This window comes from Euphorbia lathyris, chromosome 1, assembly GCF_963576675.1.
Source record: "Euphorbia lathyris chromosome 1, ddEupLath1.1, whole genome shotgun sequence".
In the NCBI taxonomy this organism is placed as follows: Eukaryota; Viridiplantae; Streptophyta; class Magnoliopsida; order Malpighiales; family Euphorbiaceae; genus Euphorbia; species Euphorbia lathyris.
This window is the reverse complement of record NC_088910.1, coordinates 576,280-599,700: the sequence shown is the minus strand read 5'-3', so window position 1 is coordinate 599,700 and position 23,421 is coordinate 576,280. Positions and strand designations below refer to the sequence as shown.

Genomic DNA, 23,421 nt, shown 5'->3' with positions numbered 1-23,421 from the left:
TTAAATATAAAGCTCAATTTGTAGAGCGTTACTTATTTTATCTACGTTAGAAATTTTTATTTTTAACAGTTCGAACAGTTTTTAATGTGTAATATGATTATAGTATGTCGGGGCTCTCGAAATTGATTCTTTGATTATATATATATCTTTGTATCTGTTGATGACTGAGAAAGTGTACTGTATAATTGTTCTAATCTGCATCTAAAATGTTTAATTAGTGGAGGGAGGTTTAGTTTTAATTTAATTCCTCTTTTTTTTTTTTTTTTGACCTCAATTATTCACCCATCCTTTTTGTAGAATGTATTGCTGTTTAAAGTCGGAAGAAATAAGTTATATATATTTTAGAACTACACCATATTGGATTGTTACTCCTCTCTCTCATACTCCGTTTTTACGTTGTTTTAATTAATATGTTCGTTTTGTATTACCAATGTATTTTTAATAATGCTTTCTCTAATAGCAAGAGAGGTATAGCTATTAAGCCTTGGGAACAGAAGTATCAATGGTAAATTTGTCATTTTAATAGTCTCATTAATATTGCATTGATGACAAACCTTAAACGACGAAGAGTATATTTTTATTTTTAGGCAAAAAATGCAATGATGTCCCTAACCTTTTATCTTTTGGTGCATTAAGTTGTCTTTTATTTTGACATATTAAGTTCTTGAATTTTTTTATCACATTAAAATCGAGTCATAAAAGCTAGTTTTAAATATAAAGCTCAATTTGTAGAGCGTTACTTATTTTATCTTCTTTTGGTGCATTAAGTTGTCTTTTATTTTGACATATTAAGTTCTTGAATTTTTTTTATCACATTAAAATCGAGCCATAAAAGTTAGTTTTAAATATAAAGCTCAATTTGTAGAGCGTTACTTATTTTATCTACGTTAGAAATTTTAATTTTTAACAGTTCGAACAGTTTTTAATGTGTAATATGATTATAGTATGTCGGGGCTCTCCAAATTGATTCTTTGATTATATATATCTTTGTATCTGTTGATGACTGAGAAAGTGTACTGTATAATTGTTCTAATCTGTATCTAAAATGTTTAATTAGTGGAGGGAGGTTTAGTTTTAATTTAATCCCTCTTTTTTTTTTTTTAACCTCAGTTATTCACCCACCCTTTTTGTAGAATGTATTGCTGTTAAAAGTTGGAAGAAATATGTTATGTATATATATTTTAGAACTACACCATATTGGATTGTTACCTCTCTCATATATTTTTATTTTTACTCTCATGGATTGAATTGTATATGTTTTTTTTATTTGATTTTAGGCTTAATACACCAGTTTTCTGGACTTGTTCCAAAAGCTTGATTGCCCTTCCAAACCCCCTAAATTTATATGACGTTTCATTACCCTCTTAACTTGCTTCAAGTATTATGATTAAGTCTCTAAATCTATAAAAACGTTATAAAGATGTACAAAACAGAAAATTAATTTGTTTTAAAGACTTAGAATAACGAATTAGGTTTTTATTTTTTAAGTTTTGATTTTTTTTTTTACAGATTTAGGCAAATTTAAACCCTATGATGTTTTGAATCTTCATCCTAGGATTTTTATAGATCTAGATTAATGGACCACTCTAAGCAAGTTTAGAAGGTAATGGATTACTCTAAACAAGTTCAGGGGCTAATAGATCATTTTAATAAATTCAGGTGTCCAATAAGTTATTTTAAGCAAATTGAGGAATTGATAAGACACATGTAAGTTTAAGACGGCAATCAAACTTTTTGGATATGATCAGAGTTGATATATTAAGCCTTGGTCTTATTTTTCTTTATGTTAAATTTAGCATGTTAAATATCCATTTTTACTATTATTAACTTCAAGTGTTCTTTTTTCAAAATTAGATCAATATAATTAATTTTTACATAAAAGCAATTTGTTTGTTTGGAGGATAAAGAAATTCAGTCCTCAAATTAAGTGCATTTTTAGTGGAGGTGGTAAAAGTACATACGATTTGATTACACGATATGAAATTGATACATAGTTTTAGTGTTTAGGTTTAGTTTAGTAGGAAATGTGTGATTTTTGGACGAAATTGACACATAAATTACTGCAAATAAGTTTAATTAAGCCTTAAAAATTAAAAAGAGATAGAAAGTATAGATTTACAAGAGAAGTATTAAGAGTAAATTAGTCATTTTAATAATCTCATTAATATTGTATTGGTTTGGATGAAAAACTTTAAATGACATAAAAATATGAAGGCAGTATATTTTTATTTTTGGGCAAAAAAACACTACGAGGCCTCTTACCTTTTATCTTTTGGTACATTAAGTTGTCAATTATTTTGACATATTAAATTTTTATTTTTTTTGTCACATTGAAATAGAATCATAAAAGATATTTTTAATAAAACTCATTAGTAGAGTGTTACTCATTTTATTTAGCAATTTTTGTTTTTAACAGTTCGAACAGTTTTTAATGTGTAATATGATTATAGTGAGTCAGGATTCTCAACCAGGGCCGACCCCAGGTCTAGGTCAGGAGTGCAGCCTAGAGCCCATGGTTGTAAGGGGGTCTAATTTTTTTTAATTACATGTATATATATTTATGCTGTAAAAAAATTATATTAAAACTAATAAGTATTTTAGTGGTTAAAATCACAATCTCCATCGAAATGGGTCTAGGTTTGACACCCTTTGACTGCAAAAAATTTTTCACAAAAAGAATATATTCAAATACATGGCTTTCTCTCTCTCTATATATATATATATTAAGAAATTCGTATAGAGATTCACTTTTTTGAACTTATTTACAACTTTGTGGTGAAGATTTATTATCCTACTCACACATCTCAAAGGAAAAATAGGAACAAGCATTGTCATCGAAGTTTATTGTGAAGTTCTTCAAGGAGAGAAAATTACAGACAATCCAAACATTAGAATATGGAGATTGCAAGAGTTGGTTAAGGAGAAACTGAAACTTTATACGGGGAAAACAGTTTGCAGGAGAACTAAGTTCAAGGTCATACAACAATTCATGGGGGACTACAGAGAAGAATTTAGGAGGCTATATGATTATAGAGATGAAATATTAAGGTCCAATCTGGGGTCTACTTGTATGGTTCATGTGGATATCAAGGACATTCCTGCAAGACATATATTCAAAGGTTTTTATGTGTGTTTTAATGTGATGAAGCAGGGTTTCAAGCAAGGCTGCAGGAAAACCATTGGCATGGATGTGTGTTTTTTAAAGGGCATATGCAAGGGACAATTATTGTCTTGTATTGCCAAAGATGGGAACTCACAAATGGTTCCTATCGCATGTGCAGTAGTTGACAGTGAAACAAAGGACACATGAAAATGATTTATACAGTTGGTGCAAGAAGATTTGGGCATGGGTGAAGGAGCAAACTTCACAGTTGTAAGTGATATGCAAAAGGTATGTATCACTTTACAATTCTAAACTAATAATGTGTTGGTTTAATGTGTGTTGGTGCCATGTGTTTGTGTTGATTTCGTGTACTGTTTTGATATACAAGTTGGTATATTAAGTTTGTTTCATGTAATAATTTCATGTAATGTTGGTTTGATATACAATTTGTACTGGTTTGATATATAATTTCGTGTACTGGTTTGATATATAATTTTGTGTAATGTTGGTTTGATAGACATGTTGGTTTGATATACAAGTTGTACTGGTTTGATATATAATTTCGTGTACTAGTTTGATAGACATGTTGGTATAATGTGGTTTAACTAGGGGATGATTCCTGCAATTCAATAAGTGTTGCTAGAGGCCAGACATAGTATACGTGCTTTTGTCAATTTGGGCTAAAGATGGGAGGGGGGTTGAGAGAAGGCAGTGTTTTTGGAGGGTTTGTAAATTAAATTTTGAGGCTGGATTAAAGGATAATTTAGATGAGTTGAGCAAACTATGTGTTGTCCTGAAATGTGAACACTAGCAAGTGCACTAGGTACAAGTAATATAATGATAAGTAAGATATCGTCTCCACGAGGATAGAACAAGTGAATATAATTACTTAACAAGTTGAGCATAGTCAAGTTTAAAGAGTAATCAATCACTTAAATTGAGTTGGAGTTTGATTTGACAAAATAAAATGATAAAACAAGTTGAAAAGAAAGTTGATTTCAGATTTGGGAAGAACTTGCATACAACATGCACAAAAAATGATAGTGAACGAGCACTTCACTCATTATGTAGAAACGACTTGGCTTAAGGTACCTTTCACGAAAATCGGTTGAGTGGGTGTCCCTTGTTCCCAACGTTTTTAAAAACAATTAAAATAAGTCACCTTGAGATTAATATATCTATAAGATTTAAGAACAAGAAAGCATTTAATTGAACAATTAAAACCCTTAATAGATAATCAATCACGTCTTTGTGTCATGATCATATGTGTCTAGTGAAAGTTCATTTTCACAAAGAGAGTCTCCTTGTAATTGCTCCACTAAGAAATAGGTTAACTACTCCTATTTAACGTCAATTACTTACTGAACAACCAAGCTAAATGTATGTAACGAATTTAGCGGGAAGTAAACTTGCCTTTTTACCTATCTCTGCACAGCTGCATACCTGTTAATTAAATTACTCACTCATGATTGAATGAGGTAAGACAAAATAATAATGAAGAAAACAACAATGCATTCAAAATCTGAATAGCCCGAAAATCTGAATGATTAAAAAACAAAATGAGTGCACCTTAAATAGCCCGAAAATGTATTGCAAATAATTGTTCAAGATAAAATAAAATATGGAAGATATGGTCTGGCAGACTGTTCTGACAGTCAGGAACAGTCTGCCACACAACAGACAGCCCATGTCGTATCATTTCTTCAGGGAGGAGTGGTTGTTCTGCCTCAACATTTAATTTCTTTAGGAAAGGTGTTCAACAATTCTTGGCTTATGAGTGATTACAAAATTTTGGGTACATGATGCACCCAACTAGAGTTTCTCGTTCTCGCCATTGTTCTTCTTCTTCAGCTCTCCTTTCCTGCTTGCTCACTGTGTGGATTCTACTACCGAACAGGCAGTGACTGTTTTACGAGCAATCTATACAAAAAGTGCATATTATTAGAACGATATGTTGCATTATTGTTCTTTTTTATGCACAAACTTGCCGAAAATAATATACATATTTTGTAGGGGGCAAGAAAATCATTACGGATTTACTCAATTATGATAAGGAGAAATTTTGCAGGGTTTATTTTCCGATGGGCAACAGTTGTGATGTTGTGGACAATGACATGTCAAAAACTTTTAACAGTTGGATCCTAGCTGCTAGGCATAAGACAATAATCACAATATTAGAAGAGATTAGAATTTAGTGTATGCATAGGCACATTGATATGAGAGATTTTTTTATTGAGCGGTGGATATGTGACATTTCTCCTATGGCATTAGAAACTTTGACTAAAAATACAAGTTCTTCAATGAGATGTAAAATTGAATGGAATGGTGATGCTGGTTATGAGGTAGTTGATGGAGAGTATATGCATGTTGTTGATATTAGGAAGGAGACATGTACCTACCCTCATGCCATTGTTTCTCTACACAAGCAGGATTTAGATCCTATTAAGTATGTTAGCAATTGGTACAGAAAAGACACCTACACTAAGACATATTGCCACTATATTCAACCAGTACTCAATATGAAGATGTGGTCTTCAAGCACACATCCTTCAATAGAGCCTCCAGTGATAAAAGTCATGCCTGGGAGACCGAAGAAAAACAAAAGAAGAGATAAAAATGAAGTGAAGAAGATTGGTAAGTATACCATGAAGGGGGCAATCATGACATGTTCACATTGCAAACAACAATGTCATAACAAAAAAGGTTGTGCACAACTGAAATATGTTGCAAATCAGGTTAGTATGGACAGAAAACTTGCTGTTATTGCATACAATTTCTCATTGCATATAGCTATGAACTTCTAACATGTCTACATATATGCAGGCTGGTACCAACACTCCCATGAGCATGAGCAGGACAAGCACAAGCTGAGTACTCAGGCAATGAGACAATTGGTTCAATGTTTAGGGTAACATGTTTTTAAGCTGAATATGCATAATGTATAGGAAAAAACATGTTTATCAAATGAGTGTATCTCAACAAGCATTTAAAAAGCCACGGTTCGCAGGAGCTGGAGTTTTCATCAGTGAGTGGACTGGTTGGACATGTGCTCAGGTAAAAATCCCAACTTATCTTAGTAGCTATTATTGTTATATTATCCAGTTGAGAATGTCTTGTTGTTTTCATGTTTAGAACCTCATGGGTGGAAGAATAGTGATTTCTAATGGGTCACATAAGTTGAAGAATTCAGCAGATGTTACAGGGGACATAGGATTTGAACCTAGTAAGCTAATGTGGAAAGGGAAAGAAGCAATGACTTCAACACAATTGCAGCAACAGAAAGTGAATAAGGGCATGCAAGTCAGGGCTAGAACATCAGCAGCAGGAGCAGCAGTAGCAAGTCAGTCACAAACTGCAGTAAGCCAAGCATAAACTCAAGCAAGTCGGTGACATACTGCGGCAAGCAAGGCTCAAAAACTTCAACCAGTAAGAAGATCACCAAGGAGGCATCCTACAAGCACACAAGTTGCATCCTATTCCAATTCTCAGGCTACTATAGTTAGGTGGATGCCATAGATTTTGATTTAGGTTTTATGCACCTTTTCTGGACAATTTTGTGGCAATTGACAGTTCATGACAATTACTTTGGTACATGGTACCGTTCTGTATATTCTTGTTTGTTTTTTGACAATGGTTTAGGCCAATGTACTGTTTCTGAAATGTTGGTATTTTGGTTTGTTTTGGCCAATTGATTTTGAGCATTGTTCTAAGGTGCATATTTTGGTACTTGTTGTAAGGTGCATATTTTTTGGTTAATCAATGACATTCAGGTTATTTGCCTTCAAATTCAAGCTCTAGTCTTGTGTTGTTACAACATTCTATATCATTTATCCAATCACTGCAAATGAGATATGTGAATACAAACTCGTAACTATTCCATTAAAGTAAACGATATCAAAGTACATCACCGATTATAAACACCTAATATAACCCTAGATACAACCCAAAATCTAACCACAAATGAAACAGGTACATTAACTACTCATACACACAACAGAAAACCGGCAGAATCAACAGAAGTGTTTCAATTGTATAGACCCATCACTGGGTGCGTCCGCTGGAAAACGCACTGAAGCTGGATGTTGATGCGGCCTCATTTCCTAATCTCACCTCTACGGGCTGCAGATTTATGCTGAGGGACGGTAGGGGGTTGGTGTAGGGATGCTGCTCGACTGTGATACCAGGGCTCGATGACGCTGCAATTGCAGAAGGGATGAGTCAGAAGGAGGCCCTGCTGTGGATCTAGTCCCATAATGTCCAGGGGGTACTCATTGAGATGGATGTACTGGTGGTTGTTGTTGAGCGATTTCCGCAAGTGCACGACTTTCGCTTGTAGTAATAAAAAGATATCGAACCAACATGGAAAACTTATTTATTTTGATTATAGGTTAATAGAAAAATCGTTTATTGGTTTAGGATAGATTAAATGGTTATGGATTCTGAATCCAATTCTGTCAATAGTTTAGATTACAATTGCAGAAATTGTGTTTAGGAACAAGTAAAATTCAAGACTTGTATACATAAAGCAAGAAAACAACTTATAACTTTGATTAGATTATCAGAGTGTAACAACTTATCGATTAATTCAATTACTAGGCTTTGAATTGCAGACAATCTTTCCACGGCCGGTCTAAGATTGCATACCTTAATCAAATTGGTGTTTTATATTTGATAAATCGTGGTCTCGCATATACCAAATATAAATCATAATTTGCTTAAGTGATCAACAAAGTTTTCATAGAAATATGATTTGTGTAAAAAAGGTTTTTATGAAAACACCAAGTATATTACTACTTTTAAGAATATCGCTAGATCAGACTTAAAAATAACAACAGTAGAAATGAATTGTATTGAAAAGATAATTTATTAATTTGTTATGAATAGTCATAAGTTAACAGAAAAGAAGAAGCTTGGATAGCATTTAACTAATTGAGTTTCGGGTTGTCAATCCTTTCATCAACTTCGTAGGCTTGTCAGACCCTGGGCGCCTCCTGCACTAGTTTTTCTCGCTGAATCCTCGAAATAGAAACTCGTCCGTCTTCTACAGAGTGTAAACTTGACTTAGAACAATACTCGAACTTTAAACGACAATATCTGTGTTTGTATTTAACTAAATGAACAACATGTGTATAACAAGTATGCTTTACAAAATTGCAAACTAGAATCTCTAACTATCTAACTCTCTTGAATGCTGAAATGAATCCTATATTTATAGTTGATGAAGAGTCTTGTTGAAGTGTCATGTCCGCTGGTGAAGAGTCGTTTCTATCCGGATGAATAGACATGTCGTTTTGAATTGAAAACATGTAAAATGTGTTCTGTAATCTTGTTGTTTCTGTCGAGATTATGAAAATCTCGGCCGCATCTTTGGATTGAGGGAGTTTAAGCATGAATTCGCATTTCTTCCACAGGAAAACGCGTGTCGCGACCGAGATATTGGAAATCTCGATCGCGACAGAGACTTTTGTCTCTGTTCCAACCCTTCACCGCGACCTCTGAATCGTACGCGTCTTTTAACATATAAATGTGATTTCTCTCTCGTTTTTGCTTCTATTTGGATTTTTCCAAATAATTTAGTTTTTTATAATTTAATAATAGAATTGGAAAACAATATTCATAAATTCGGTGAATTTTTTGAATTTTTTTTTGTCCATTTTGTACAAAAGACATTATTTATTTATTTATCTTTTTTTTTTCACATCCCAACATATGTTTGTGATTTGTTACTGATCAAATGACGCACATGTGAAGTGTAGATGGCAAGATTAATGACTGAGAAGATAGTTTGATGAATTATTTCTCAAATTGACCAAATTTATCAACGTTAGGGTTAAAAGTACTATTGGCTTCCAATTTTAGGGGATAAATTTGCACTATTTTAGACGTTAGGAGTAAAATTGCTCCTGATCCAAAACATTAGGAGTATTTTTGCATTAAGAATTCGGTTTTACTTTTAGATCTTATTCAGTATTCAATTATTTTGGTTCGGTTCGGTATTTAAACCGAACCTACCGATAAACACCCCTAATCAAAATGTCAAAACCTCCAATTTTACTAACCTCTAAAATTCAATTTCAGTTTGAATTCTGATTCTGAAACATCCTCGTAATTGCTATTATTTCGATATCGATTCGATTTGCCAATATCTGCTCTAGTTCATACTTTCGTTTCTTCTTCCTCCTTGTCATCGTTAATCTTCAATCTGTGCTTTTCTATAAGCCGTTAACGGCGAACGTGTCAATTCGCACGTGTGATTGGGAAGGCCGTCGGCGGTCATCATCGACTTCTCAATTCCTATTCGATTACTTGCTGAATCGCTGTTATTCTGTTTCAATTGCAACTTTCTGGTTTATTAGGGTTTCATCTCCCGTCCTTTCTCGATTTGATTCCTTTCCGTTTTCTAACCTAATTTACGGCTACTTACTGTAATTACTGGTTAGGGTGCGGGATATATGTTGCGGAGATCATTAACAACCAGCAAACAATTAGAATGAAAATACCCTTACGCGAATAGCGTCAAATTTGATATGGAAACAAAAATATTGATTAGGGAAACATTCACTGATATAGGAGATGAGAGCTCAGAAACATATGTATAAGAAAAGATAATGAGTAGGCTGTCATTCAGACCAAGGCCACTAGACATACACAAGAAACTCCCAATTCTCAAGTCAGTGAAGGATTTTGAAGATGATGAAACTCCTACTTCTACCCGCAACTCTCAACTCCTTCGCGTTGCTGCTGCTGAGGTTGATAATGAGGTGAGTAGCTTTCTCATTGTGATTTCCTTAACAAGTGTTAGTCTCTTAAAGCTTTCTATCTGAATAACTAGCTCTGGAATTATGCTTGTCAATGAGTATGCCTATTTTGATTCAATTGGAAGTTTTTATGGTTTTAGGTACAGCATGTTCCTAGCAAGAGACTAGCTTCTGAAATACCCACCCCACAGTTTGTTGATGTTGATACTTATGAAAGAGATTATGCCTGTACTTTCAGTCAACCTACATCCTATTTACGTGCCAGGGGAGGTATGTGGTTTACAGGGTAATGTAATCACTTGACCACTTATGTATCCTTATAAAATGTTCATACTGTATTGAATTATTTGTAGCTCGAGCGGAGCTTGGAGAGTTTGTTGAGTATGATCTAGACAATGAAGATGAGGATTGGCTTCAAGAATTCAACAAAGAAAGGAAGAGTCTTGCGCCTGAAAGGTAATTGGTATACTATCAATTATCATTTGTATGCTGCTCTTCTCTTTCGCTATCTCCATTATGGCTGTGTTGATTTTGCTAGCTTCTCTTTTTGAATAATTCTTTTTGTTTAATTTTAAGATAAGTAGTTTCAGCACACTTTGTGCCATAGTTATTAAAGGCGCGCCTCGGCTAAGGCTCCAGCCTTTCAGTCAGGCGTGCGCCTTAAGCCAGGCACTAGGCGCTCGCCCTGGCGTGCCTCAGCTACCTTAGGGTAATTTAGGGTAGGTTTTAGGGTTTTGAGGGTATTTTAGGGTTAGGGTATTTAGGGTTTCTTAAGTTTAGAAAATAAAAGAAAAGCAAAGATAGACAAAGATCGACAGGTTTTACTCCACATATTGCAGCAGACATTTTGCTCTCTTCCCTCCATCAACGGTGCTTCCAACTATCAGGGTTGATGATGATTATGGTTCCGATGAAGATTAGGAAGGAAGACTAGGAAGTTAAAGATTAGTTGTTTTCTAGAGTCAAGACTATTAGTGTTTTCTTTAGTTTTAACTTTTAAGTCGGAATTATGAGTTTATGATCATGCCTTAGTAGTTAACTAGAACTTAACACATGCATTTTATGGTTTTATTGTTGGTATTTTACTATTTGTGATTATTTGTGACTAGTATTATGAATTTATGATTTTTTAATTTTTTTTTGTGCGCCTCGAGTCGCTCGGGCGCGCTCCTTAAGTTGCGTCTTGCGCTAAGGCTCCAGGACCCCCCTTGCGCCTTAGTGCGCTTTGCGCCTTTAATAACTATACTTTGTGCTCTTACCTGTGCTTTTATTGTTTGTTTGATTTTTTTAGTTATACTTTTTCCTGAAGAAAATTAAGATTTGTTTCGGAGTGGATAAAATAAAAACTGAGGAGCACCACAAAGAATCAAAGATTGAAGAAACTAGATAAATATTAATTACTTTCCTACTCCTTTGTTGCATCCATCTTTCGAGGATTTTATGTTATTGGACCTAGCCACTGCTCTGAAAAGCCAAAGAATCACAATATGTATAGTAATATATTGGCCATGATTTAATATTAGGAAACTCCTTGCTAGCCAATTTGAAGCTGAAGAAATGAGTATCAAGTAGCTATATCTAAGCATGGCCATTTATACAAATACAATATCTGTTTTAGGGGATTGCAAAAATGGAGGAAAATTAGTTGTCAATGTGGAATTAGGTAACTGTACAATCTATAAATTTATGGGGTCCGAATTGAGATTTGACTTCCATACATACAGTTGTCAAAACTTTTTTCCTCTTATCCAAATTTTGTTTCTGCTTCATTATATTGTTATTTATTTGTAGCTTTTTGTCTTCCTGTATTCTAATCATGAAGGTCATCTTATTATCATAGGTTTGAAACTTTTCTTTTTAAGCTGGAAGTGTTGGATCATAAAGCACGAGAAAGAGCTGGGGTCATAACTCCAACTCTTGGTTCACCAATCCCTGTACTCCTACAATTTGAAAATGCAATTGAGGTGAATTGTTGTTTCTCTTGATGCTGCTGATTTTGTCGCACTCTTAATCTTATGCATTCACAACAAGTACGACACCTTTCTGGGCTTGTTTATGTAAATATGGAAAATAGGAAATGCATTTCTGGTTTAGGAAACCGTTTCCACCGGCAATTTCAATTTCCCGGTGTGAGATATCACATTGTTCGAGGAACCCTAGATGCTGTCGGAGTAAAGGATCGTCTTTTTTTTTTATTATTTTTTTTTTCTTTTTCCCTCTCTTTTCTTTTTTTATTTCTTTTTTTATTCCCTTCCGTTGTGAGCAAGCTTATGAGAATGATTTTTTTTTTGATGAACCAAGTAATCGCCCCGAAGTGAAATTCCAATTCCGAATAGAATTCTACAATTGAAATTCCGTCTTTAGCTCAAACTTCTTGATTGATGATGATTCTTCTTCCACAATTATAGTTATGGAGCTGATAAATTCTTCTCTTTCATTGCGTTATCGATAATTATATTATATATTTTTTTTTATTGTAGTCATGTTTATGATAAGAGATGTTTTTTACATATTTATAATAACTGGTAGTGATAGTACGCACTGCATAATTTTTTTTTTTTTGTTTTAAATATAATGTTAAAATATTTCAAATGTATTATTATGTTTTTAATATTTATAAATATGCCCCTATAATTTTTAATATTTACATGTTCTCCCATCTAGAGGGCGAGCCTTGGCGCAACGGTAAAACGTTGTTGCCGTGTGACCTGAGGTCACGGGTTCGAGTCTTAGGAGCGGCCTCTTGCCAATTAAATTGGCAAGGGAAGGCTTGCCCCCAATACACCCTTGTGGTGGGACCCCTCCCCGGACCCTCGCTCAGCGGGGACGCGTAATGCGACCGGGCCGCCCTTTTACATGTTCTCCCATCTTTCCATGTCCTATGTTCTTAGAAATAAATTTTTCCGGTGTCTGTTTCCATTTTCTTTTCCGTTTCCGTGCAACATAGTTCACCACATATATGGTAAATTTGTTGATTCCTTTTGATTGTGTTGATTTCATTGGCGTCTTAACCAAAATTTGGCAGCAAAGTAAATAGGAATTTGATTTTCCCTAGTTTTTGGCTTTTTAAATGGGAATTTGTGGTTGAAGATTCTATAGTCTTGAAATTCTCAAGGAAAATTGTACGTTCCTTGAATTTACTTAGGGGAAGTTGACGCAACTCAGAGAATGAATGCATAGTGATAGTTGTGATGAGCTTGATTGGTATAGAACGAATACTGTAAAAAAATTCAAATTAATGTACTACTTGGCACTTAGCATGTTTGAAGTGCTTGAAATCCATATGGGTTCCAGAATTTGTAATTCTTTCAAATTGGTTTGTCATGTCCCTTGCTGATTTTTGAAGCATGGCAACGGATATACTGAGTTAATCAAGCAAACATAGCAAGACAAGGCTGTTTTTTCTCTTCAATATTTAATAACATGATATGTGCATTGCATTAGGTACCACATATCATATCATGTGCAAAAGTATGGTTGTTAAGTGTCCCATTGAGAAAAGTTTTATATGTTCTGTAATGGTAGTTTTCTTAAGTTGCCCACTTGATTTTAGGAATGCATCTGAAAATGCAAGGCATGTGAGTGTAGATTCTCATGATGCCTTTGTCATTTTTGTTAGTATAGCTTTCTTTTGTATGAACTTGGTAACCTAGTGAAACTTGTATTGTTTGATTGCATTCAGTATTTACTAATTTTCCCCCCTGTAATATTAGGCCATGCAAGCTCAAGTTCAGTCCATCCGATATCAAGTTTTCCAGTCTGTATATAGTTACTGGAAGGAGAAGGTATGTGTTACGTGCCATAGGAACAAACTTTGTGACATAATTTGAGGTTCAATATGAAATTCTGTGTTCTGCCATGAATTAATTTTCTTGTGTAGATAAGTTATTGACTCTTGGAATCTTAGTTGGAAACAAAATTCTTTGAGATTTAGACCATGTTGGATGGGACTTAGAAATGTATATGTTTGAGAAGGAGAGTGTACAATTTTGAAAATGGTTGGTCGTATAGCATGCAATTAACTTTTACTGGGCTGTTATTGTTGGGGGAAATAAATAACATGGAATGAGGTTCTTTGTGTTTAAGGTGACTATTTGCAATACCGTATGCTAGTATAACAAATCCTAAGCAGATACTCCCTTTGTTTCATTTTAATTGACGTTTAAGGTTTCTACACAAATATTAAGAAACCTATTAGTTGGCCTAAAAAGTAGTTAAACCTTACCATATTATCCTTTTGCAATTAATACTTAAGATTTCTCTATGAACTTCATTCCTTTTATCATATCAGGACAAAGTTGGAAAAAAACACATTTAATGCTTATTGAAAAGTGGAAAACGTCAAATAATTTGAAACAAAATTCTTTCCGTAAAATGTCAATTATAATGAAACAGAGGGAAGGGAGTATTTGCCTAGTCTCTCAATAGTCTATGAAATGTTGTCCTAAGTAACTCCTGCCATATAATGTGGAAGCAAAAGCATACTGTGATGCACTGATATGTTAATTGTCTTTTTAAGCCCGAAAACAAAGCAATACATTGTTTTATGAAAACTTCTAATGACTCTTTTTGACTAGTTGAGCAAACCTTGATTTGTGGTGTGACATATTATGAGCATGTCTCATCCTCCATAAGCATGCAAATAGTTATTATATTTCTAATAATGTTGTTTGCACCTTGTTCTGTAAAACATGTCTAGGACTTTGATTTATTCATTTGTTCTCTGTGTGTGTCTCGATTCTTTTTAAACATTGAAGTTCTGTGCATTCCTTGTTCTGATTATTGAAAAGAATAAATGAATGTTTATGGGTGCCTTTTTTTTACTATTTTGGCCAGCGTGAAAGATGGCAAAAGCCTATTCTGCGGCGCTTGCAGGTTAGTCTCATAACTTTGCTATGTAAAAAGAATTGTTGCTATACATTTCAATGTTGGAATGTTATTGGAAATTTGTTGTTGATACAAGTATTTAAGGAACAGTCTATTAAGATGCAAGAATTATATGCTCGGAATTAATTGAAAATATAATTAGATTTTTCTTTTATTTCTTTTTTCTCTATAATTTGTGTTTTTGATATCGTGTACTGCACTCCTCACAACCCCTAAAAAGACTGTTTTCTTTCTAATGCTTCCCTTAAGAAATTTGTCTGTTTGATGGGCAATGTTCTATGAGAAAATGAAATAGTTCTGTTGTACGATTGTAACATTAAAATCAACTAAAAATCATATTCTACATTTCACGTTTTTAAAAGGAAAAACTAATTTTGGGCTAATTAACCAAATAATCACAAACTCTAGCATTTTTTCCCAATTTTAGCATAAAGAAATGTTTCTACCATAGAAAGCTATTTACTTTGTCATCCACTTCCATTTTAACACAAACAAATCCTTTTATCATGAATAGCACCAACTGATAGATTTTCAATTTCAACACAGAAAAGATTCTATTTCAATTTTAGTATCCAGTCATTAAATAAAAAATAGAATAAACAAGCATTGGCTAACTCGGTGCCAGCAGCCGCGGTAATACAGAGTTTGAGTCCAAGTCGTCCTTTCTCTCTATGTGGTGCGGTCGTGAACTTCTTTTCCTGGAGAAGAAGCAATGATGGTATCTGGGGAATATGCATCGGCTAACTCTGTGCCAGCAGCTGCGGTAATAGAGAGGATGCAAGTGTTATATGATTGGCCGTAAACACCAAAAATTTCAGAAGCTTGTATATATCAAATGAAAATAGAGCCTGAATTTCTTCATCACTTATATAGAACATTATCATGCTTTTACATGAGTAAGAATTGTTGAAATTTCAATTTGGGCCCTGTTTGGCCTGGGCATTCATTCTAGTTTTCAGATGTTACATATTTGAAACACTTAGATATGTACCCTTGCCAAATGCTTGCATCCACGGCTAAGGAGAATCTTGACATGTACGAAGCATTCTTACAAGTTTTTGCTAATAATTTTAGGATTTCCATTAAATAGCATAGTTAAAATGATTGGATGTACCATGTTGTTCGACTTCTAGTTGATTTATTATTATTGCATAAAGCAAATCACTTTCCTCTTTTTGGTCATAGCCTCCTCCACCAGTCAATGATACCAATCCATACAATGTCTTCAGGCCAAGGGAGAAAGCTCACAGACTCCATACAAGAAGGGTAGGTGCATTTGACTTTTCAAAATCCATAGTTCAATTTTGACTAATTTATGTTGTTCATTATGTGAATCTTGCAAAAGTTTGTCTCGATGTTTCTTAAGTCGTAGTTGCTATCTTGCCAGATGCAAAGGAGGGAAAATAATGTGCAGTCATTTGAAAAGCTTCGTCAGGTCTGTGCTAATATTGCTTTTTCATTATTGTTCTAGATTTACAACATGCACATAGATACCTAATTGTCAACCAGATCGAATTTACTATCTCCTTTGGTACTTAGTGTTGAGTTCTACCAATGTTCTTCTCACATTTTCTTAAAACAAATGTTGAGATTTTAAGACCGCATTGCGAAAGATGGATAAAAAATTTACGGAATGAAGTCCTCCACATTTAGACACCTCTTCAGAAGCCCCTGAAGCAGAAACATCTGTTACAACTCATGTGAAAGATCAATGGTTTTTCTTTAAATTTACTGGTTTTCTGCTGAAACATTTTGTTTGTGCAGTTTGGCTACTTTATATTTGGAAATCAGAGACATAAGTGCAATATGCTGGTGTAAATTATGTCAAATGACGAAATCACCTTGCTTTCTGCACTAAAGATTTTTTTTTTTTCAAAATATGCATAAGATTTTTAGTTATTAAGCCGAGGGCATACTTGAGGCTTTAGTGGTAGTAGTATTAAAGATAACTCAGAGATGCAGAGTTCAGGCTAAAGATGGCTAGATTAGTTGATGCAGCCAATATTAGTAGTATTGATCTGTGCTCGTTAAGTAGGAAATCTAGTCTATTTAGTCTTATAGAGGTATTGTAATTTAAGTTATATCCTTGTGTCATATGAAGACATAATTTCTTATAGGATCACTGTTGTTAGAATCTTATGATTCACGATTCAAATCGTACTATTCGATTTGATTCAGCTCTATTTCGAACCGAATCTATAGGGTGACTCTAAATTGTTACAGAATCTTATGATTCGCTATTCGAATCAGCTCTATTTCGAGTCGGATCTTCATCACTATTCATCAAAAACTTAAACAACACTGACTACTAAATCCACTATCCTCTACTCCGATTGTTACTTTTCAAGTTATCAACTCAAACTAGTTTCATTCCATCATTATCAAGTTGACAACAAGATAAAAAAAAGAGTCAGAAGCTCAAACTCTCCATCTCCACTAAGTTATTAAACATAGTCCGATTTTTGAATTAGTTTTATTAGGATTGCATTTGCATTAGATTTGGATTGTAAGTACTTGGTTGATATAATTGCGCCTATGGCGCATGGCGCACCAGGCGCAGGCCTTGGCGCCATGGCAGCCCCATGGCGAGGCGCAATCGCCATGGCGCGCGCCTGGTGCGCCATTTTGCGCCAAAGGCAGTCGCCAAAGGCGCACCAAGGCGCGCCTTGGCAATTAGAGGCAGTTATGGGCAGTTTTTTGGTAGTTACTTTATATATCTGGAATGGAACACATGTTATATTAACAAAAAGTGTTAAAAAGGAGAGAGATTATAGGTTTTAAACTAAGTAGAAGACGAAGAGACTCTTTGAAGAGGAAGAGACAGAGTCATTAAAAGAGGAAGAAGTTTAGTAGAAAGAAAACACATCAAACGGATTCAAACAACAGAAACAAAGAAGCTAAAGGGAATTCAACTTCAACAGTTTGATGATCAATAGTTTGATGATGCCTTAGACGAGGAGTGTGATAGTGATGATGAGGAGTGATGGATTTGGAGAGTTTTGATTAGGAGTAGAACTTAGAAATTAGTATTCAACTTTAAAGTTTTTCTACTATGGGGTTTATTTTGCATTTTAAAATTTATTTATGCTTAAAATATTTTCATGATTTAGTTTTATGTTAGTTTTATATTTTTTATTTTTTTAAGTGCGCCTTGTCTCGCTATGGCGCGCGCCATCGCCATGCGCCATGGCTCCAGGACCCCTTGCGCCTTAGTGCGCCATGCGCCTTTAATAACTATGTTTCTTCTTTTACATTAAAATTGCATTTTTAGACTAATATTTGATAATATTATGAATTTGAACTGAATCTTACGATTCGTATCACGAGTCACGATTCACAATATGTGGATTTCGATTCACGAGTCGAATCTGGATTTGACAACTATGGTTAGGATTTTTTGAGTCTAAGGTCTTGGAAGCAATATAGGTCTATGAAAACCCATGCTTAAAATAAGTTTGATTGACAATCAATTAATAGAAGTGCCAGCGGTTATGCTACTACAAGTTGTGGATTGTAGTCGACTGTTAATGATACATATCCAAATACATAGTTAATTTAGAATATTAGTAATATTTGTTACTAAAATGTGTATACTAATATTATTTGGAACTTATATTTTCAGGTTAGGCGCAACCTTGATCAAGCAAAAACAATTCTTCAAGCTCTGATTAAGGTGCTTTTCTGGTTTCAATTAAATGAATATATATGAGTTTTGAATGATTTATAATCTGTTATACAGGAAACCGGGAAACTGAAACAGGACGATATTTGTAAAAAAACGTACAAAATCAAAATGTGGGAGGAAACATGTAAATAATAAAATTATATGGATATATCTATAGAAGTTATAAATTGTAAGAAGAATGTATGTTTAATATATATATATATATATGGCTCCCTGTACTTGTCTAAAAAATTCAATTGCCCCCTTATACATTGAAAAAGTTCTATTTACCCCCATGAACTTGCTTACAGTGACCCGTTGACTTTCTAAAAGGTACCTATAGCTCCTTGAACTTTCTTAAAGTGATCTATAGGTCCCTAAACTTGCTTAAAGTGTACGCATTTCAACTTTTCTAAAATCTCTCCTTACTCCGCCACGTGGATTTTAGGGGGTTTATAGGTCACTTTAAACAAGTTGAAGGGGGTAAATAGGACATTTTAAAAGTATAGGGGTGAAGTTGATTTTTTGTACAAGTATAGGGGGCTAGGGATGTATTAGGCCTATATATATATACATACTTCAAAAAAATTTACATGCAAGTCAATAATAGATGGAAAAAAGAGTTTTTTTTTTCATTTTGAAAGCTTGTAGAAGATCTAGAAAATATTATTGAAATTATTAGCATTGACTTCTGAAAACACATTACCTCCTAGGAAATGAGTTTCCAATTTTTTTTAAATATAGAAATGTGGCTAGAGGTCACGGGTTCGAGTCTTTAGGAGCGGCCTCTTGCCAATTAAATTGGCAAGGGAAGGCTTGCCCCCAATACACCCTTGTGGTGGGACCCCTCCCCGGACCCTCGCTCAGCGGGGACGCGTAATGCGACCGGGCCGCCCTTTTTTTTTTTTTTATAGAAATGTGGCTAGAGAGGGCGAGCCTTGGCGCAAGGGTAAACGTTGTTGTCGAAAGGCTTGCCCCAGTACACCCTTGTGGTGGGACCCTCCCCGGACCCTCGCTTAGCGGTGACGCGTAGTGTGTCGTGTGACCGAGAGGTTACGGGTTACAGTCTTAGGAGTGGCCTCTTGCCAAAAAATTGGCAGGGGAATGCTTGCCCCTAATACACCCTTGTAGTGGGACCCTTCCCCGGACCCTCGATTAGCAGGGACGCATAGTGCACCCGGCCGCCCTTTATAGAAATGTGATCAGAAACGTTTCAGACAAGTTTCCAAGAGTTGTGGTTTCCGGAATGGTTACGGAAATGTGAAACACTTTAAAATCAAAGTTTCTGTGAAAACGTGGTTTAAAGTTAATAGAAGCTTTCATTTTCTGCTCACACACATATATATGAGTGCAGCGAGAAGAAAAGAAAAGGGAAGCAATGGAGAATGAAGTGAGCCTCCAGAGGATCCAAATGAAGTACAAGGTATCTCCTTTTTATTTATTTATTTTCCATCTGCATCATCTTTAATTCTCTAGCTTTTCTAGGTTCTCTTTACTTTTCTTAGATCATGCTATGGTCTCGTAATTCTTTTAATGTGGTTTTATTTATGTAAGGAGATTATTTGTTTGGGAGTTGGGAGGTTAATGGAGGTGAGAGATAGGGGAGGTAATGGAAGGAGATGGAAATGAAGGTTAAATTTAACCTTGTTTGGGAGTTTATCACTCATTAGCATAGTTGTTAAAGGCGCGCCTCGAAATTGAGGCCCTGTTCAAAAGGCTCTGCCTTGTGCGCCTCACTCGCGCCTGGCAGTTTTACTTAGGGTTCTTTTACAATTTTTTATTCTTACAGTTTTTTTTTTTAAAGTAACTTCTTTACTTTTTTTTGAAATACTGCTTTTTTAAAATAACTGCGTTACAATGAATGGTTATTAGTTTAGTAGCATTAGTTATAGTTAGGTACTTTAGGTTAAGACGTTAAGTATATGTTAGTGTCTTATGAATTATGAACTTAATTTGGTGTTTTTGACATTTATGATTTAGTATTATGTTTTTATTTGTTGAGTATATATTTTATTTTACTTTATGCGCCTCGTTTTTCTAATGCGCGCGCCTAGAGCCTAGGCTCCAGGACCCCTTAGCGCCTTAGTGCGCCTTTAACAAATATGCTCATTAGTAACAGGTCAACCATTTGAGTAGACGTGAATTTTTTTTTTTAAATAAAAAAATTATACAGTATTTTGTAAGAGTTGAACAAAAAAATCCAAATATTGCGGCGAATTTGAAAATGTTAAATCTCCAATTCTATTATTAAATCACAAAAAATGTTATATCTTTTTTTTAGATCCAACTGATTGGCAACTGGTGCTAAGTAAGTAGTAAAGTATCTATGTTTTATAATGAATTCCGAAATTGATCAAACTTACCAACGTTAGGGATAAAATTGCTCATGGCGGCCAATGTTAAGGGTAAAATTGCACCATTTTAGACTTTGAGGGTAAAAGTGCTCCTGACCGTCAATGTTATGGGTATTTTTGCATACAAACCTAGTACTGATAGTACGCAGTAGAGACATTGTGGAAACAATCAAATATCAATACTCAATTCTGTTTGCACACGGGCATAATAATTGAGTGCAAACACAATTCTATTTGTACAAACTACAGTGGACTAAATCAAATATCTATTTAGAATCATAGCACAGAGCTCTAGAACTAAACAGTAAACTGAAGCAGAAGTTTATTAGATCATTGTGTTGTCAGTTGTGCGGCTCTGACTCTTACTCTTCCAATTCAAACATGTATCTTTTGTTTCTTTCTTTGTTTATTTTGGACCCTTAGATGTGTCTAACCAAGGGTGAACATAAACCTACAATAAAACACTTTAAAAAACCCTAAATGCATACATATGCCACCGAGGCACGCCTCTGATTTCTGTGCATTGGCGCACAAAGGCTAAGGGGATTGCGCCAGCCATGGAGGGTGGTGAGGCCCTAGGCCTGGAGCCTTGTGCACCATGCATCTGAGGCGTGTCATTATTAACTATGTACTGAACGGCATGATGTATATTGAAAGAAAGTGCAACTTCTGGAACTGCTGATAGACCTCTTCCCTACGCCAGTAACACTAGGTAGGGCCTGGTCGCCTTTGGTACAAGTACCTGACAGCTGGTTCTATCTAGACCTGTCCACGGGCCCGGGTACCTGCCCAGGCCGGTGTCCCTTGGGCTGGGTTTGGACGATGGAAATTGATCATAGGCCTGGCCCGCTAAAGCCCATCTATTTTTTGGGCGGGCTTGGGATTGATAAAAATAGCACCGCCAGGCTCGGCCCGGCCCGGCCCGTCTATTAATATGAATTATTAATTTATATATTAAATATTTAATTTTAATTGTAAATTTTATTTTTTATAATTAAAAAGTATGTATATATTTTTAGGTAGGTTTAAATGGCTTGGGATTTGATTTTTAAACCCGAGCCTAGCCTGACCAGCCCGCCTAAATTAATAGTGGGTTGGGCTGGCTGAGACTGAACATTTTTACATGAAAGCCCGGTAGACCCGGCCCGAGCCCAGCCCATGGACAGGTCTAGTTCTATCGGTGCATTCCCCAAGTAAAAACAGTGAAATAAATGACTAGTCACTTTCTGCTCAAGGCATGGGCATATGTTCCATGTTCGAACCCCAAATTATGTAGTGATTATTCTTGACATCATGACCGAATTGAGGTTAGGCAGGGGAAATTAATGATGGCTATGGATTTCCGTTTGTGTCTGTTATTTTCTCTTTGGAATTTATCTGTTACTGGTTTGGAATCTGTTAAATTTGTTAGCAACTTATCATGTTACTTCTTGTCAGCATGAAACCGAGCTCCTCGAAGACAGCTTGGCTCTTCCCGGGTTCCCGCCTATCTCTTCCAAGTTTGTTTCAAGCGAAGATGAATATGTAGATTCAGATGATCTTTCAAATAGCTGTCCGCGTATCCGGCCTTCTGCAAATCAAAATCCTTCTTTTACCGACTCCATCCTTACAGTGCCTTCAGGAAGCATGAAACAAGAGTTTAACCGGAGACGTCCGCCATTTGGATGGCTTAACAAAATGGTAAGCGTTTACCTTTTCTATCATTTAGATTGTAATGTAATTGAATTTTAACATTGGGGTTAATCCAGGATCCTCTCGAGCCAGTCCTCCTGTTTACGAAACCTCTGGTTCCAGAAAAGTTAGCCGTTGCAGGCATTTTACCTCCAGTAGATTCATCATCTAACAATGGTGCGTCCAACCCTCAAAGATTTCGTGGAAGAATTGGTCGAGGTGGACGGATTATATTTGATAGATGGAACCCTTTTCTGCAAACTCCAATAGATCTTGGTAACTCTTTTTACATGCCACCAAGACCGCGGCATTCAGCATATAATTAATACAATTACATGCTTTGCTTCTCATATGGATATCCGGCGGTGCTCCGAAGTAGATTCAGATGATATTTATTGTAATTCTGCACATCATATATATTTCCGCAGTGTATATCAAGTAACATTTGCAGGTATTGTAACAGTCCGCGGGGTAAGTTTAGGTTGCGGCAACAAACCATGCCTCATCTTTTATCTCTCCGCGTATATTCTTTCAAGTAATTGTTAAAACATCAAGATAGTTGTGGACCGATTGAGTCACACACCGATGCTTAATGTTTTGGGATGCGAAGTATTTTTTGGAATTCTCGGATATCATGTACCATTTTGATGTTGAACTTTTTTTTTTTTTCATATAGTTAGAGTAACCAGGCATGGAGCTGAATAATATTGCTACACTTGCTATATAAACATAACGTTTTCGGTGAAGTGAGATTTAGTCTTAATGTACTAAATGTTTCAAATTTAACTCTTAACGTTTCCAAGATAGGTTAATTTTGAAAAAGCTGGTTTCACAGTTTTACACAAATAAGTGTATTAAACAGTTTGACAAATTTTTTTTATTAACTTATATTTGACATATTTTGGTTAGCAACTTAACAAGTTTTTTACAACCGCGTTAGTAACACATTAAATATATTTAATGTAATTGATATCACAGTTGTTT

General features: G+C 35.1%; 1 protein-coding gene across 1 annotated transcript; it reads left to right on the top strand.

Annotated features, from left to right (window-relative positions):
- The first annotated feature begins 9,150 nt into the window (after positions 1 to 9,150).
- LOC136219930 (uncharacterized) lies at positions 9,151 to 23,063 on the top strand. Its single transcript, XM_066007531.1, has 12 exons — positions 9,151 to 9,864; positions 10,002 to 10,131; positions 10,215 to 10,317; positions 11,702 to 11,825; positions 13,575 to 13,646; positions 14,698 to 14,736; positions 15,934 to 16,014; positions 16,136 to 16,183; positions 18,371 to 18,421; positions 19,767 to 19,835; positions 22,204 to 22,446; positions 22,515 to 23,063. The coding sequence occupies exons 1-12, from the start codon at positions 9,712 to 9,714 to the stop codon at positions 22,761 to 22,763; spliced, it is 1,362 nt and encodes a 453-aa protein (XP_065863603.1). The 5' UTR covers positions 9,151 to 9,711; the 3' UTR covers positions 22,764 to 23,063.
- The last annotated feature ends 358 nt before the right edge of the window (positions 23,064 to 23,421 follow it).